This window comes from Rhinopithecus bieti, unplaced genomic scaffold (assembly GCF_001698545.2).
Source record: "Rhinopithecus bieti isolate Rb0 unplaced genomic scaffold, ASM169854v2 scaffold_36315, whole genome shotgun sequence".
Taxonomy (NCBI): domain Eukaryota; kingdom Metazoa; phylum Chordata; class Mammalia; order Primates; family Cercopithecidae; genus Rhinopithecus; species Rhinopithecus bieti.
In genome coordinates this window covers 41903-58327 of record NW_016815814.1, presented here as the reverse complement: position 1 = coordinate 58327, position 16425 = coordinate 41903, and the positions used below count along the sequence as shown (strand labels likewise).

General features: G+C 41.1%; 1 protein-coding gene across 2 annotated transcripts; it reads right to left on the bottom strand.

The window, feature by feature from the left end:
• Window positions 1-1004: 1004 nt before the first annotated feature.
• On the bottom strand, window positions 1005-14178 carry SNRPG (small nuclear ribonucleoprotein polypeptide G). Of its 2 annotated transcripts, XM_017853786.1 has the most exons (5): window positions 14038-14141; window positions 12258-12433; window positions 9457-9479; window positions 8479-8603; window positions 1037-1111 (listed from the first exon to the last, which is right to left on the bottom strand). In XM_017853786.1, the coding sequence occupies exons 3-5, from the start codon at window positions 9473-9475 to the stop codon at window positions 1061-1063; spliced, it is 195 nt and encodes a 64-aa protein (XP_017709275.1). In that variant the 5' UTR covers window positions 9476-9479; window positions 12258-12433; window positions 14038-14141; the 3' UTR covers window positions 1037-1060. The 2 variants fall into 2 exon arrangements, with proteins under 2 accessions (XP_017709274.1, XP_017709275.1); XM_017853785.1 differs by lacking the exon at window positions 12258-12433 and having other exon boundaries at window positions 1005-1111; window positions 14038-14178.
• Window positions 14179-16425: the final 2247 nt, after the last annotated feature.

The window sequence follows — 16425 nt, the reverse complement described above, 5'->3', positions numbered from 1 at the left end:
ACTATAGGAACCACACTTGAAGAACTAGTTCTATAATTCAGCTCTATGTTGTTGCTAAAATAAAAGAAAAAGTCAACGAAGATTTACAAAGAGCTGCTGAAAAATGGAGTAACAGTGTATGGGACTTCACATCAGTTCTCCTTATTGTGATTGTTAGTTTGATCCCTCTTGTTCTTTTGTTGTAAACATTTTCTATAATTAGGAAATGCCATTTAAGAGTGAGAGAGGTATATATCTGTGAGCCATTGTGTTTGGTGTTTTACAAGAACTTTACCATACTTGTGTGTATTCCATTCTGTAGTTTAAAACTGATTCACGATTTGCAGGCTTTTTATCAGATCACACAAAAAAAATCAGCCTTAAGCATTTGCTTGGTAAAATTTCTTGAGATTAGGTTTATAATACAACTATCTGTAATGTATCTCTTCTTTGAGCTTGTGGGCCATGCAGTTCATTAACTAGATGAATACATTGTGGACAGCATCCTCGCTACCCTTCTCTACTCACAAAGAACCACGATACACTGGAATGTTTTTCTCTGGAATCCTCTTTCTACTCTTGTATTAAAATTTTCCCCCACTTAATGATTATGTTCAAAATAAACTACATCATTACTTCCTGTCTTTTCTTCTGTTATACTATATTTGGAATGTAGATGTACTTGGGAAAGTCAGACTAGATCAAAGTTACTACTCTCAAGTTTTGAAAATTAGTGTTTTAGAAGAAACTCATTCATGTTTGCAACTTCTTTATCTGTTTGGTGTTGAAAGATGGACAAAAGGAATCCTTGCCATGTTTCACATTTAATAAGATTTTTCCCACTTTAATGCATAAAACCCTTTGAAATCATGTCAACCAGGAAAATTCATGTTAGAAAAAAATTGGAATGAGAGCTAATATTCTATATTCAGAACATTTGAGAAGGCATTTTTGACTATTACAAAAGTTATTTAAAAAAAGTCTAAATATGAAATGTATATGACCTAATTTTTACATCAAATAGTAAACAGGCCCATGGAGAGAGGAAATGGGTTTCTCTGCTGAGCTGAACAGCCATTATTTATACTCGTTCCAAGGCTTCTAACATGATGATACTATTTCCTCGTATTACCTAAGAAAGAGAAAAATAAATTTGAAAAGAACTCATGTAACAACATAACTATGATGATTTAAGAATTTTCACCAAATCATTAATGGTTTTTCAATACTGCATGTCAGTGTGTTTTGTAAAGCTTTGTTCAAGCCACAGGGTCACCAAACAACTCTAAGCCCTTTGTAAGACCGATATCTTCTAGATTTAAGGCTAACAATTAGCTTTGTGAGATTCTAATGCCAAGTCTCCAATGACTAATTTCACCTTTCTTTTTTTTTTTTTTGAGTCAGAGTCTCACTCTGTTGCCCAGGCTAGTGTAGTGGCACAATCTTGGTTCACTGCAGCCTCTGTCACCCAGGTTCAAGCGATTCTCCTGCCTTAGCCTCCCAAGTAGCTAGGATTACAGGAGCCCCTCCACCACACCCAGCTAATTTTTGTATTTTTAGTAGAGACAGGGTTTCACCATGTTGGCCAGGCTGGTCTCAAACTCCTGACCTCAAGTGATCTGCTCACCCAGTCTCACAAAGTGCTGGGATTACAGGTGTGAGCTATCGCACCTGGCCCTAATTTCTTCTTTTAAAATGCAGGACTCTAAATGCCCATCCCTGACTCTATGGGATCCAAAAATTAATGAGTAAAATATGTACAGTAGAGTATGTTAGGTACAGTTTGGAGGTATAAGATCATTTAGGGAACAAACCAGGATGGGAAATTGTGAAAGGCATGCTTTATGAAAATGACATTTTACCTGGGTCTTGGAAATTGGGTAGAATTTTGAAAAGGAGATTTTAGGAAATTCTAGACAGAACTGAGATGAAGACAAAGTATAAGAGGATAAAGAAGTAATCTAATTTGAATGCAGTAAAAAGTTCATGAAGACAATCAGGAAACAAAGATAGTTGGCACTCAATCTTGGAAAGCTTCAAATGCCAATCTTAGTGTTTGGAGGACATCAGAAACTAACAATGAGCCAGTGAGAGTTTCACATTTGGGGGAATGACATTCATAAGTGTCCTGGCAACAAGATATATAAATACACCAAAGTTTGAAAAGGACAGAACCTAGACGCAGAGAGGTTATTAAAAAAGGGCCCTAGGAGAATAGTGCTTGACCTAGTAGATAAGCCATAAATGAAGGTAAGAATACTTATCAGGGGGTGCAGTGTCTCACGCCTGTAATCCCAGCACTTTGGGATGCCAAGGCGGGTGGATCACCTGAGGTCAGGAGTTCAAGACTAGCCTGACCAACATGGAGAAACCCCCATCTCTACTAAAAATACAAAATTAGCTGGGTGTGGTGGCACATGCCTGTAATCCCAGCTACTCAGGAGGCTGAGGCAGGAGGATCACTTGAACCCGGGAGGTGGAGGTTGTGGTGAGCCAAGATAGTACCGCTGCACTCCAGCCTGGGCAACAAAAGCAAAACTGTCTTTTGTCAAAAAAAACAAAACAAAAACAAACAGAGTATAGATGAATCAGCTGGTAAATGAATTCAAGAGGGGTAGAAAAATAAGTGAAACTGGAAGGCTAGGGGACTAAAAACAAGAAGTCCCTAATAAACCATAGATCGTAATAATCGATAGATCACCATTCAGTCAAGTAGAATTGGATAGGTGAATGGAGGGGTACAGGAGGAAAAGGATAGGTAATGTAATAATTTTGAGGTGTTTATTAGAAATGAAGGCATTCTAAAAAGATTCAAACTGGAGCTATGCTTATAGGCACCTAGAGTAAAAGTAGTTGTAACTTGTTCTTTTCTCCCCAGATCATGCTTGTTTTATTTACACATACACTGTGATTTATTGTGTTCTCCATGCAAATGTAAATTTTATGAGGCCAGGGGCTTTGGTGCAAAACCCTAGTGCCTAAAATAGTAGCAAGCACACAGAGGGCTCAAGTACCTGGTAAATATGAATCAAAGAACTCACATGTGAATACGGCAGCTGACAGAATAGAAGGGAACACAATTGGTAGGAAAAGTGTCTTGGAACCTGGCAGCCAATTATCAGCAATAAGTATGATAAGGTAGTAAAGAGCAGATTTAAAAGAGAATGGCTAGGCACGGTGGCTCACGCCTGTAATCCCAGCACTTGGGGAGGCCCAGGTGGGCAGATAGCTTGAGCCCAGGAGTTTGACACCAGCCTGGGCAACACGGTAAAACCCTGTCTCTACAAAAAATACAAAAATTATTTGAGGGTGGTGGTGCACACCTCTGTTCCAGCTACTCTGGAGGCTGAGGTGGGAGGATCAACTTAGCCCAGGGAGGTTGAGACCACAGTAAACCAAGCTCCATGCTACTGCACTCTGGCTTCAGTGACAGAGTGAGACCTTGTCTCAAGCCAACAACAAAACCAGTAAGAATACAGCTCCCCTCCATTTTTTTGAGACTGGGACTAGCTATGCTGACCAGACTGCAGTGCAGTGGCTATTCACAGGCACAATCACTGCATACCGCATCCTCAAATTTCTAGGCTCAAGTGGTTCTCCTGCCTCAGCCTCTTGAGTAGCTGGGACTACAGGTGCACATCACCGTGCCCAGAATAAGCTAGGAGTAGAAACATGCTTACCTAGTTATCAGAATTTTATTTTAATTATTATTATTATTATTTTGAGACAGGGTCTTGCTCTGTCAACCCAAGCTGGAATGCAGTGGTTCTATCACAGCTAACTGCAGCCTTGACCTCCTGGGCTCAAGTGATCCTCCCACTTCAGCCTCTCAAGTAGCTGGGACCAGAGGCATGAGCCATCAAGCTGGGCTAATTTTAAATTTTCTGTAGAGACAGGGTCTCACCATGTTGCCCAGGCTGATCTCAAACTCCTAGTCTCAAGTGATCCTCCTGCCTTGGCCTCCCAAAGTGCTGGATTACAGGTGTGAGCCACTGCACCTGGCCAGTTATCAGACTTTTAAATTCCCTATTTTTTTTTTTTTTGGGCAACAGATGTTGAACATCACATCTCACTGACCAAAGCAAGAAGTTAGTCTTCCTGCTTACCTCCCTGCTAAATTTACACACTTGTCTTGTCAGATATTATTTAGAAAATAAGGTTAGATGGTGAACTTTGTCCCATCTTATCTGTGGTCCAAAATATTAAATGTATAATCCCAGAAACAGACAATCCGTAAGTTTTACATTGCATGCTGTTCTGAGCAGTGTGATGATACCTCACAGTGTGATGATACTGTCCCTGGACGTGGATTATCCTTTGTCTAGCATCTCCATGCTGCCCATTAATCAGTTATCTCAGTTCTGATTGTTGTGCTATCAAAGGATTACCTGTGTTCAAGTAACCCTTATTTCACTTAATAATAGCCTGAAAGTATAAGAGCAGTGATGCTGGCAATATAGATATGCCAAAGAGAAGCTGTAAAGTGCTTCCTTTAAGTGAAAAGGTACAAGTTCTTGACTTAATAAGAAAAGAATCATATGTTGAGACTGCTAAGATTTATGGTAAGGACGAATCTTCTATCTGTGAGATTGTGAAGCAGTAAAAGAAATTCATGCTGGCCAGGGGTGGTGGCTCATGCCTGTAATCCCAGCACTTTGGGAGGCCAAGGCAGGTGGATCATGCGGTCAGGAGTTTGAGACTAGCCTGGCCAACATACTGAAACCCTGTCTCTACTAAAATACAAACATTAGCTGGGTGTGGTGGTGTGTGCCTATAGTCCCAGCTACTTGGGAAGCTGAAGCAGGACAATCACTTGAACCCAGGAGGCGGAGTTGCAGTCAGCTGAGACCACACCTTTGCACTCCAGCCTGGGTAACAGAGTGAGACTCTGTCACACACACACATACAAATTTGTGCAAAGGGTTCACTACTATCTGTGGTTTCTGGTACCTACGATAAAGGAGGCCTACTGTAGTGCTCTTCCTCTTTGCCACTGTGTTTGAGGCCTAATTCTCCAAATCAAACTTGAACCATCAGGTCCAGAATTACATACTGCTCCTTTTGTTGTGCTTCAATGATGCTACAGAAGCACAACTCTAGCAAGAGTGCCTGAATTATGTAATATAATAAAATGTAAGATAGAGGCGATGCCACTGACAACTCTGGGGATGTCTCAGAAAATAGTTGAGATTTATCATTAGGTAATGATCCAGCTGACAGGTTAAAACAAACAAACTCCTGAAAACACACACATATCCTTTTATTTTGAGACAGGATCTCGCTTTGTCACACAGACTGGAGTGCAGTGGTGTGATCTCAGCTCACTGCAGCTTCGACTTCCTGGGTTCAGGTGATCTTCCTGCCTCAGCCTCCTGAGTAGCTGGGACTACAGGTGCACACCACCATGCCCAGCTAATTTTCTAAATTTTTTGTAGAGATGAGGTCTCACTGTGTTGCCCAAGCTGATCTTGAACTCCTGGGCTCAAGTGATCCTCCTGCTTCAGCCTCTCAAACTGCTGGGATTATAGATGTGAGCCACTGTCCCCAGCCAATACACACATTAACTGCAATAAAACAGTATTAAGTAATTTCAATGGCCTCAATGGACCACTGACTTGGACAAGGTAATATTGAAACCAACTGTCCTTTGTCAAACTTCTAACAAAACGAACAAAATCTTTTTTTTTTTTGAGACGGAGTCTCCCTCTGCTACCCAGGCTGGAGTGCAGTGGCCGGGTCTCAGCTCACTGCAAGCTCCGCCTCCTGGGTTTACGCCATTCTCCTGCCTCAGCCTCCCAAGTAGCTGGGACTACAGGCGCCCGCCACCTCGCCCGGCTAGTTTTTTGTATTTTTTAGTAGAGACGGGGTTTCCCCGTGTTAGCCAGGATGGTCTCGATCTCCTGACCTCGTGATCCGCCCGTCTCGGCCTCCCAAAGTGCTGGGATTACAGGCTTGAGCCACCGCGCCCAGCCAAAACGAACAAAATCTTAACCTATGTGTTTCCCTTCTTCCAACTTTAGAAAAGTCAAAAGTTACAGCGCCTCCGGCCTTTTATTTCTTCAATTTTAATATTTTATTTTTATTTTTATTTGTTTGAGACTGGGTCCTCCGCTCTGCTCTGCCCCAAAGGCCTTGGAGTGGCAGCTGGCCCGGATCTCCCAAGCTCCACTGCGAGCCTCCCGGCCTCCCGGGTTTACAGCCACCATTTACTCAAAAAATATATAGAGGGGAGCCATATTTTCAGCACATAATAAAATATCCATGACATTGAGGGAGGACTTACGGGAGGTCAAACCAGACCCCCCAGACGGGACACCCGGCCTAGTTTTTTCGTATTTTTTTAAGTAGAGATGGGGTTTCACTTGTTTAGCCAGGATGGTCTCGATCTCCTGACCGTCCGTGATCCGCCCGTCTCGGCCTCCAAAAGTGGTCTGGGAATTACCAGGCTTTGAGCCAGCCGCGCCTGCCTGTTTTCTTGCCCTTTAAAAAACAATTTTTTAAAATTTTTTTATTAAAGAAGACTGATGTATTATTATTTCTTTTTCAAAGTGAAGACTCAGCAGCAAGAATCATTGTCTGTTGATGAAAACTTTTTTTTTCTTTGGCTGGGGGTTGGGGGGGTGTGTGTCACATAAACCTCAGAGATGGAACAGGAGGCTGCCCAACACACTAAGTAGGTAATCATTACTTAAATGACTTGGGATGGCAGTGCTTTCAACTAATTTCTGTGCAAAGGAAATTAAGTCCATCAAGTTTTGGGGGAAAATTGACAGAGGGATGCTCTATTCCTTCTCTGATAAAATTCCAATGAGCAGTGTGTTATATAATTCTCTAATCTTCTCAAAGCAGAATTGACAATTAGGATTCCTTCCTGAATCCTTTTCAGCAAATTTGTTGCAAGGAACTAAAAACCGAATCCACCTTCTATTAGAATGAAAATTTATTTGTCAAAATAAGGGCTTAGAGGAAAATCTTGGGGTATCTAGAAAGTGTTTTTACAAGGACTTGTCTACTAATGATGCTGGCAACCTTATTCAACAGAAGCTCACAAGCGAATATACCTGAAAGACAAGTCAATTTACAAGGAACTTGGGGGTACACTGTGGTATCTGGAGACTCTAAACTGTTTTTTCAGTCATGACTATTGATTTGCTTTTCAAAATACAGTAATGAAAAAGTATCTGAAATAAGTATCCAAAAAAAGTATCTGAAATAAGTATCTGAAAAAAGTATCTGAAATAAGTAATAACACAAACCTTGGAAAGAATGGTATGTAGGCCGGGCGCGGTGGCTCAAGCCTGTAATCCCAGCACTTTGGGAGACCGAGACGGGCGGATCACGAGGTCAGGAGATCGAGACCATCCTGGCTAACATGGCGAAACCCCGTCTCTACTAAAAAATACAAAAAAAAAACCTAGCCAGGCGAGGTGGCGGGCGCCTGTAGTCCCAGCTACTTGGGAGGCTGAGGCAGGAGAATGGCGTAAACCTGGGAGGTGGAGCTTGCAGTGAGCTGAGATCCGGCCACTGCACTCCAGCCTGGGCGACAGAGCGAGACTCCGTCTCAAAAAAAAAAAAAGTATGTAAAAAAATTAAACAGGCAGAGATGTCAAAATAGGTCTATCTTCAACTGTACTGCTCAAACTTAAAAATCAAGGTTAATAAATCAAGGTTAATAATTAGCAACTCTTAACACTCCTTGGAGGTCTTTATGCTTAATAATTTGCTAAAAGTAAGTTGTCCTTTTGGCTCACCTTTTCAATAACTGGGTTTACCACTTTATTAGGTATGTTGTCCTGTGTTAGACAAAGAAGGACTCAAAGTGGGGGTATCAAAACTCTTCTTCAGTAATCACTAAAACTACAGCCCAATGAATATAGGAATGTTTAATGCTATGAGGGCTCAGTATGTGCTTTTTAATTTTTTCCTGCTTTTTCTCTCATGTGAATAACTGTCACTGTGATTATCCCTTGTAACGTTTACCTTGGCTACCTTAAAATTTTGGGTATGTTAAACCAGAAAACCCAGGTTAACGAAGTATACAAGTAAAATCAGAAAGTGTTATCTGTGAACTGGCAGATCTGCATTAGGCATTAGCAGAAATGCAAAACCTTAATTAAGTTCTGCCCCACCCACACCTACTGAAGTAGAATCTTCATTTTAACAAGATTCCCTGGGGATTCATATACACGTTAAGGTTTCAGAACTCCTGCTCTAATGAAGGACCAACTATGAGCCTCTATTGTAGAATAAAGCTCAAAAAGGGTTTCCAACAGCTATTTCAAGCCCTAAGACCTTAGGTTCTGTATAGTTGAGATACTACCTACAGGGAACCAAGATATTACCACTCTGAGTAACTGCCATATGTTCAACTAAAAACGAGATGGAAAGTCTAATCTTGCCTTTTATTTGCCATTTCTGGGGGTTACTAACTAGGAAAGTTAATACACATTCCAAAAGAAAAGTGAAATATCCAAGAGAAATCTTGTATCTTTAACTTACCACCATTCCAATATTGTTTTGTTGCCCACTAGTCGCCATCTCCACACATTCATCTATCACAAGGTTCATAAAGGGATCAAATCCCCGCAATATTCCTTGGACATGTCTGCCACCATTTAATTTCACTATTAAAAAGGGAAAAAGACGTTTTAGATAAACTGTCCATTAGCTACCAAGCATTCACTAGAAATCAGGTGGGATAAAACACAAGTATTTGAGATGTTTGACCCACTATCCTTACTGTATGCCAAGAACTGGGTTAAACATTTTTGTATTTACTTCCACATTTTAATTTATAAGAATCCTAAAAAGTAGTATTATCCTTATAGGACAGAACTAAACTTTAGAGCTTTTTTAAATTTTTTATAAAGATGGGGGCTCCCTATGTTGCCCAGGCTGGTCTCCAACTCCTGAGCTCAAGGGATCCTTCTGCTTTGGCTTCCCAAAGTGCTGGGATTACAGGTGTAAGCCACCATGCCCAAGCTTTTAAGTAACTGGGTTCATGGTTATACAGCTACTGTATGGTAGAAGTGAGACTCAAGCTGAAGGCTGCTTACTTCTAACACTCACGGTTTTTTTCCCCTACATATATTTCAAGTACTGTGTGGGTCAGATGTTTAGATAAATTGAACAAATCTGTTATTCCTACACATTCCCAAGAAACAAAATAATTGTTCCTTGTCTAAGCCCTTTGTAGCTTGTTTAAAGAAAAAAGGTTGATAAATCCTGTTAATTTTGCCAGAGTGAAGAAAGGCTTATATAAGATAAAGTCTGAAATGCTGTTAAATTCATTAAATATCAGAAATTAGGTAAATAAAATTGTCAAGTTAGGATTAAGTAATCTGTTTAATTAATGGATGTGAATTAGAGGTCCTGTGTGCTTTAAATTTTTATAAAGTTGCTCCAAACATATTGCTAAGACGCACGTAAAAAGCAATTGAATGATTTAAAAAAACTCCAAAACAACAACAAACTTACATGATAACTTCTTGTCCATAAATCTGAAAAAGGAAAAGGGTAAAGATTATATAACCAATTAAAAAAATTTAAGCATAAACAAGTACATAAATAGGTATAGTTACGATAATTTGCTAAAATTTATACGATGGGAATAATGAAATTTAAAATAGTAAAAATACTGTATTGCTGTAAAGAGTGAGGCAGTAGGGCGAGGTAGCTCATGCCTGTAATCCCAGCACTTTAGGAGGCTGAGGTGGGTGGGCTGCTTGAGCTCAGGAGTTGAGACCATCCTGGGCAACATGGTGAAACCCCATCTCCACCAAAAATACAAAATTAGCTGGGGTGGTGCCACGTGCCTATGGTTCCAGCTACTTGGGAGGCTGAGGTCGGAGAATCACTGGAGCCTGCGAAGTTGAGGCTGCAGTGAGCCATGAATGCGCCACTGCACTCCAGCTTGGGCAATAGAGTGAAACCTTGTCTCAGGTTAAAAAAAAAAAAAAAAAAAAAAAAAGAGAGGGGGCATAAACGGTTACCTAAATTAGACATTCTACGACGCAAAGTAACTTGGGAAGAGGAAAGACAATAAAAATGAAATATATTTAAACTATATTAATCTACATTAAGTATACTAATGTGAATTACGAAAACATTCTTATTGTTCAATACTATGTTGTTTCATTGACCGAAGTTTTTTTTTTTTTTTTTTTTTAAAGAGATGGAGTCTCACTATGTTCCCAACCTGGTCTTGAATTCCTGGCCTCAAAAAAATGCTCCCCCTCAGCCTCCCAAAGTGCTGCTGGGATTACACAGGCATGAGCTACCACATCTGGTCTCACTGACCTAATTTTCAATGATTGGATTTTATAGTCATAATAGAAAAACAAAGACTTGCCTACATTTGGTTATTTCCAAAACTAAGTTGTAAAGACAGCAAACAGTAATCAAATCATATCCAATTCAACAAGTATTTTATATGAGATAAACTGTTCATTTAATATTAAAGCATCAAGCATAAATGTTCAGGGTAGTCTTCAACATTTTACTTTAGTATAATAAATGCACATTTGAAACTTCAGGCCGGGCGCGGTGGCTCAAGCCTGTAATCCCAGCACTTTGGGAGGCCGAGACAGGTGGATCACGAGGTCAGGAGATCGAGACCATCCTGGCTAACACGGTGAAACCCCATCTCTACTAAAAATGCAAAAAAATTAGGCGGGCGTGGCGGCGAGCACTTGTAGTCCCAGCTACTTGGGAGGCTGAGGCAGGAGAATGGTGTGAACCTGGGAGGCGGAGCTTGCAGTGAGCCGAGATCGCGCCTGGGCGACTGAGCAAGACTCCGTCTCAAAAAAAAAAAAAAGAAACTTCAAACAATATGAATTAAAATTCTATTTTAGTGGAATATGAGAATACTAAGCCGTGCAGTCAAACCAGTTTTTAACCTCTTCCATTTATAGGCCAGAAAACATGAAATTTCATTCAAATTTTAAAATATAAAAAAATGGAAAAAAAAAGTTTAGTATATGGGCCATGAAGTGGGGCACTTAGTCAATTTTAACGTATAGGATTATCACGGGAGAATGTAAATATAAAACAAGGAGCATGACTGAAGGAGGGAGTAGATACATTTACAAGTAAAAATATATTTATGGGCCACGTGCAGTGGCTCACACCTGTAATCCCAGCACTTTGGGAGGCTGAGACAGGTGGATCACCTGAGGTCGGGAGTTCAAGACCAGCCTGACGAACATGGAGAAATCCCGCCTCTACTAAAAAAAAAAAAAAAAAAAAAAAAAAAATTAGCCGGGTGTGGTGGTGCATGCCTGTAATCCCAGCTACTCGGGAGGCTGAGGCAGAAGAATTGCTTGAACCTGGGAGGCAACGGTTGCGGTAAGCTGAGATTGCGCCATTGCACTCCAGTCTGGGAAAAAGAGCGAAACTTATCTAAAAAAAAAAAAAAAAAAAAAATATATATATAATAATATAAAATATATATATATAAATATATATATATCACACACACATATTTATGAAGTATGATGAACAAAACTATTTTAATAAGATACATAAAACATATCAAATATAACACAAGATCTTATACAATCTTTTTTTTTTTTTGTTTTGTTTTGTTTTTGTTGAGACAAGAGTCTCGCTCTGTCGCCCAGGCTGGAGTGCAGTGGCCGGATCTCAGCTCACTGCAAGCTCCGCCTCCCGGGTTTACGCCATTCTCCTGCCTCAGCCTCCCGAGTAGCTGGGACTACAGGCGCCCGCCACCTCGCTCGGCTAGTTTTTTGTATTTTAGTAGAGACGGGGTTTCACCGTGTTAGCCAGGATGGTCTCGATCTCCTGACCTCGTGATCCGCCCGTCTCGGCCTCCCAAAGTGCTGGGATTACAGGCTTGAGCCACCGCGCCCGGCCTACAATCTTTACAACCACTTTGAATGCAATTATGGTTTTTACAGATGGAGAACTAGGCTTGGAAAAGCTAAATCAATTTTTCGAAGTCACACAGCAAGTGAGAGCAAACAGAAATAGTTCAGTTTGACTGGAGAAGGGAACATGTGAGTATTAGCAGCTGTAAGGTTTGGCGTTTGAATGCTGGCTTAAGTATAGATTCAATTTTGCATACTGTGATAAAATATTAAAGATGTCACTGGCAAGACCACTGTGGCAGCGAATTTTAAGAAGTGGAAGGAAGAATTCAGTTAAGCCAGTGTATCTCAACTTCTGCAATAATGACATTTGGGACCAGGTAATTTTGTATTGTTGGGGGCAGTCGAATAACGGTAGGATGTTTAGCAGCATCCCTGGTGTTTACTCACTAGAAGCCGGTAACACCAGAGTCCTTACCCCCCTTTTAAGAACCCCTGAGTTACGCTAAGCCAGAAGGAGGGCATAATGGTGTAAAAGAAGATGCTATCTTTGAGAAAGCAAAGGAAGAAAAAATTTGAAAGTCATTTTGGCGGCAGATCTCACGGGATTTCACAATTCATGAAACCTATGGATGAGAAGAGAAAGGTATTAAAACTAGCTTCCTTCTCTGAAATTTTCAAAAACTATGTTATGAATCACAAATAAAGTCTTAGATTACAAGTAGAGAATGATCCTTTTGTTTAAAAAAAAAAAAAATCACCATTTCACCAGTCCCTGATGATACTTACATCACCAACTCACCAATAAAATAACTTTCATATAAAAAGAATAATTTTCACAATAATTTCTGACTAACTTCTATTTTTCTAACGTTGGGCTATGTTTTAATAATTAATTCCTTAACAGACCTAACTAAAATATACATGAAAGTAGTTTTCATACAAAAGATGGCTTTGATACAAATGCACCTTTAAATGCAAAACTATTATTATTATTTGAAACAGTTTTGCTCTTGTTGCCTAGGCTGGAGGGCAATGACTCACTGCAACCTCCACTTCTCGGGTTCAAGCGATTCTCCTGCCTCAGCCTCCCGAGTAGCTGAGACTACAGGCGCATGCCACTATTCCTGGCTAATTTTTTGTATTTTTAGTAGAGACGGGGGTTCACCATGTTGGCCAGGCTGGTCTCGAACTCCTGACCTCAGGTGATCCACCCACCTTGGCCTCCCAAAGTGCTGGGATTACAGGCGTGAGTCGCCGCCCCTGGCCACAAAATTATTAAGTAGGAACTTTTCCTTATGTCTGACTTCCATGGGCCTGGTAATAAATGAACTATACACAAAGCCAACCACATGCTACACCAGAAAAAATTGATTCCTGTAAAAATTTTGCATCCTTTGTGCAATCCAATTAACACATGTAGAATTCCAGCATCAGGGAGTACAAGCAAAACAGAAACGTACTGATGCAACGTACTGATGAGGAAACACGTAAGCTGTTAAGTCCAGTCAAAAAGTATTTGAGGAGTTTAAAGTTTTACGTTGAGTCCTACCTAAATTAAGGCTCTCCTCCTTAAAGTTGTTTGTCTTTACTGGGTGTGTAAAAAAAACTTCAAAAAATTAGCCTTCTCTGATTAGAAAAAAATTAATGTTCTAAAAAAATAAAAAAGAAATGAATGTTCTTACATAGTTTCAGTATCAGAGCAAGATAACACATGACATTCAAGCTTAATGTAAAAATAGGCAAGAAAAAAGAATGAAGTTTCTAAGTAAAAGCTCAAAGAAACACCTACAAACACATTCTCTAAGGCTAAAGTGGCTTTTGGATTCCAATGCCTCACGTAGTTTTAAAAACCCTTCCCTTCCATCCCCTCCTTAGTTCCTTTAGAGAATTTTCTCCTCTAGCCGTCTATCTAGAACATGATGCTATTAGAGATGTTCAACAAAAGATGGCATTGGAGATCTTCAAGGAACGAGGGACAGCGCCGGGTGACCAGGGGCCGGAGCGCGGGACAGAGAGACTAGTCGGCCAGAAGGAGGTGCGGTGGCTGCCGGCGGTAACCACGCCGACGCGCGAGCTCGGCGCGGGCTTCACGTCTCATGCGCCGGAGCCTGGCCGGACCCGAAGAAGAAATAAGGTGAAGCGGCTCAAGCCATTCAGCTTGAAACACCAAGGGACTCGGGGGACGCAAAGAAGCGACCACTTCGGTTTGGCTCTCACACATACTTACTTTTTCAACTCGGGAGGGTGAGCTTTGCTCATGGCGTATACTCCGCTGGCTCACAGACGCCTTGGAACGGAATGCACGGCTTCCCTCAGGCTCCCGCGGTAGGCCCGGCGTCTTGCGTTTGGCGTCATCGACCTAGTTAGCCAATCGATTGTTGGCAGTTTTTAACACTTCACCTCGCGATATCTGAGCGCCTCGGTCATCGCTGAGCTTCCGGTTGCGTCGTCAGCGATTGGCCAGGACAGAGGGGTGGGCCCTCTAGGCACCTTTCTAAATTCGGTTTTCCTTGTGCAAAATTGAGATAACCGGTATTCTGATGATAGGGTATCCGTGTTCTTGTCTATGGAACAGCCAAAAAAAAAAAAAAAAAAAAAAAAAAAAAAAAGCCGGGCGCCGTAAATCCCAGAACTTTGGATCTCTTGAGCCCAGGAGTTCGAGACCAGCTTGGGCAACATAGCGAGACCCCCTCCTCTATTTAAAAAATAAAATTGAAATATTAAGATAACAGTCCCCTCTCTAACTTCTGGGCAAACCCGGCAAATCCCGCATGTCTGTGGATCGTATCGCTTGTTTTCTTCATATATACCAATATACCAAATAATGTTCCCTGGAGGAATGGGCCTCTATATTTCTTTTTTTTTTTTTTTTTTTTTTTTGAGACAGTCTCGCTCTGTCCCCCAGGCTGGAGTGCAGTGGCTCGGTCTCGGCTCACTGCAAGCTCCGCCTCCTGAGTTCCACGCCATTCTCCTGCCTCAGCCTCCTGAGTAGCTGGGACTACAGGCACACGCCGCCACACCCGGCTAATTTTTTGTATTTTTAGTAAAAATGGGGTTTTACTTTGTTAGCAAGGATGGTCTGGATCTCCTGACCTCGTGATCCGCCCGCCTCGGCCTTCCAAAGTGCCAGGATTACAGGCGTGAGACACCCGCGCCCGGCCGGGCCTCTATATTTCTTTGGCAGGTATCCTACAACATTCTGTCAGACCAAGTAGGGTTCCGGTAACATGCAAATTAGCAGCTTCTGCACCATTGGAGAGTAAGGTGACTGGGCCTGTCTCCAAGAATTTCAATCTATTTCCGACTGACGGGTCTTGCAAAAAAAATTTTTTTGTTGTTTTGAGATGAGGTCTTGCTCTGTCACCCAGGCTGGGGTGCATGGTGTGATCATGGCTCACTGCAACCTCGAACCCCTGGCCTCAATCAATCCTCCCACCTCAGCCTCCTGAGTTATTTAGACTACAGGTGCAAGCCACTGTACCCAGCTAATTTTTTTTTTTTTGTAGAGCAACGCTTGCTTGTTGCAGGCTGTTCTCAAATTCCTGCTTAAGGATCCGCTGCCTCAGCTCCCAGAGTGCTGAGATTACAAGGCATGAGCCAGATGTGGCAGTTCTGCAAGTTTTCAAACACTTACCTCCAAGAACCCTGATGTGCATTGCCCCCGTATATAAAACGTGAAGTGTAGCACACAAACATTCTCTTAATGTACAAAAGGTATTCCTTTTTCATGTCAGATGTGTATAAAAAGTGGGCCTCGGACTTGTTCCCGAGTTATGTTACCCCCAAATGGGAGAATGCAGGATTATAGAAGACTAAACCAAATAGAACGCCGTGTTATTTTAAATAGGGGATGGTTCTCAAAAAATTCAGTAATTCCTGGATATCTGGAAATGGCTCCTATTTAAATTACCAATGATAGGTAAAGACTTCAATCAACATATTTTAGACTTCTTAGATCAAAATCCTAGACATCTATTTTTTTTCTAGCAGGGTCATAGCTTTCCTTTACAGCATACCCTTGCTATTAGTGTTTAGTTGAAGCTAGGACTGATAGATATGAATTTCTTCTTTTTTAGGCTCATAGATAGTTTCTTTTCTACATATGAACTTCAAGTCACAATTCCTAGTTCCTCTCAAGTTTTACAGTTTACAATGAACAGTTCTGAATCTGAACATAAAACTATTTCTTACTCTTCTGACATTTTAAACTATTTAACCTTTTAAAAGGAGAAGCCATCCTGAGAAAGTTATATATTTCACTGCCCAAGATATAAGGAAGAAAACACAATAGTTGGGGAGAAAAATTAAACTTATTTTTTTTAAAACCAACCACTAAGAAAATATGTCCAGCCTAGAAAAGCAACGGGACAGGCTATAATTTAAGTATAGTTGGTGAATTACAACGAAGTTGCTATCAAAACAATAAGTTGCCCGAAGCAGGAACACTGCAGCTGCACAAGCCCCAGGCAAAAATGGTATTTGGTAATGGGGGCTGCTCTCCTTTGCTCTAAAGGGAGTCAAGCTCATCCTAGCCAAGTTTGCTTTACTTTTTCTCCTTGAATTTGTTGTCAGGGGTTTGTCTCAATTGGTCTCTGTTAATTCAGGGGCTAAGTAG

Bases quoted from the DNA above. Each gene is read 5' to 3' on its own strand.
- SNRPG (XM_017853785.1), bottom strand. From the start codon at position 14,069: ATGAGCAAAGCTCACCCTCCCGAGTTGAAAAA. The intron at 9,480-14,037 runs GTAAGTATGTGT...TTCCTTTTTCAG, and splicing joins CACCCTCCCGAGTTGAAAAA to ATTTATGGACAAGAAGTTAT. The intron at 1,112-8,478 runs GTAAGTTAAAGA...TCTCTTTCTTAG, and splicing joins AAAACAATATTGGAATGGTG to GTAATACGAGGAAATAGTAT.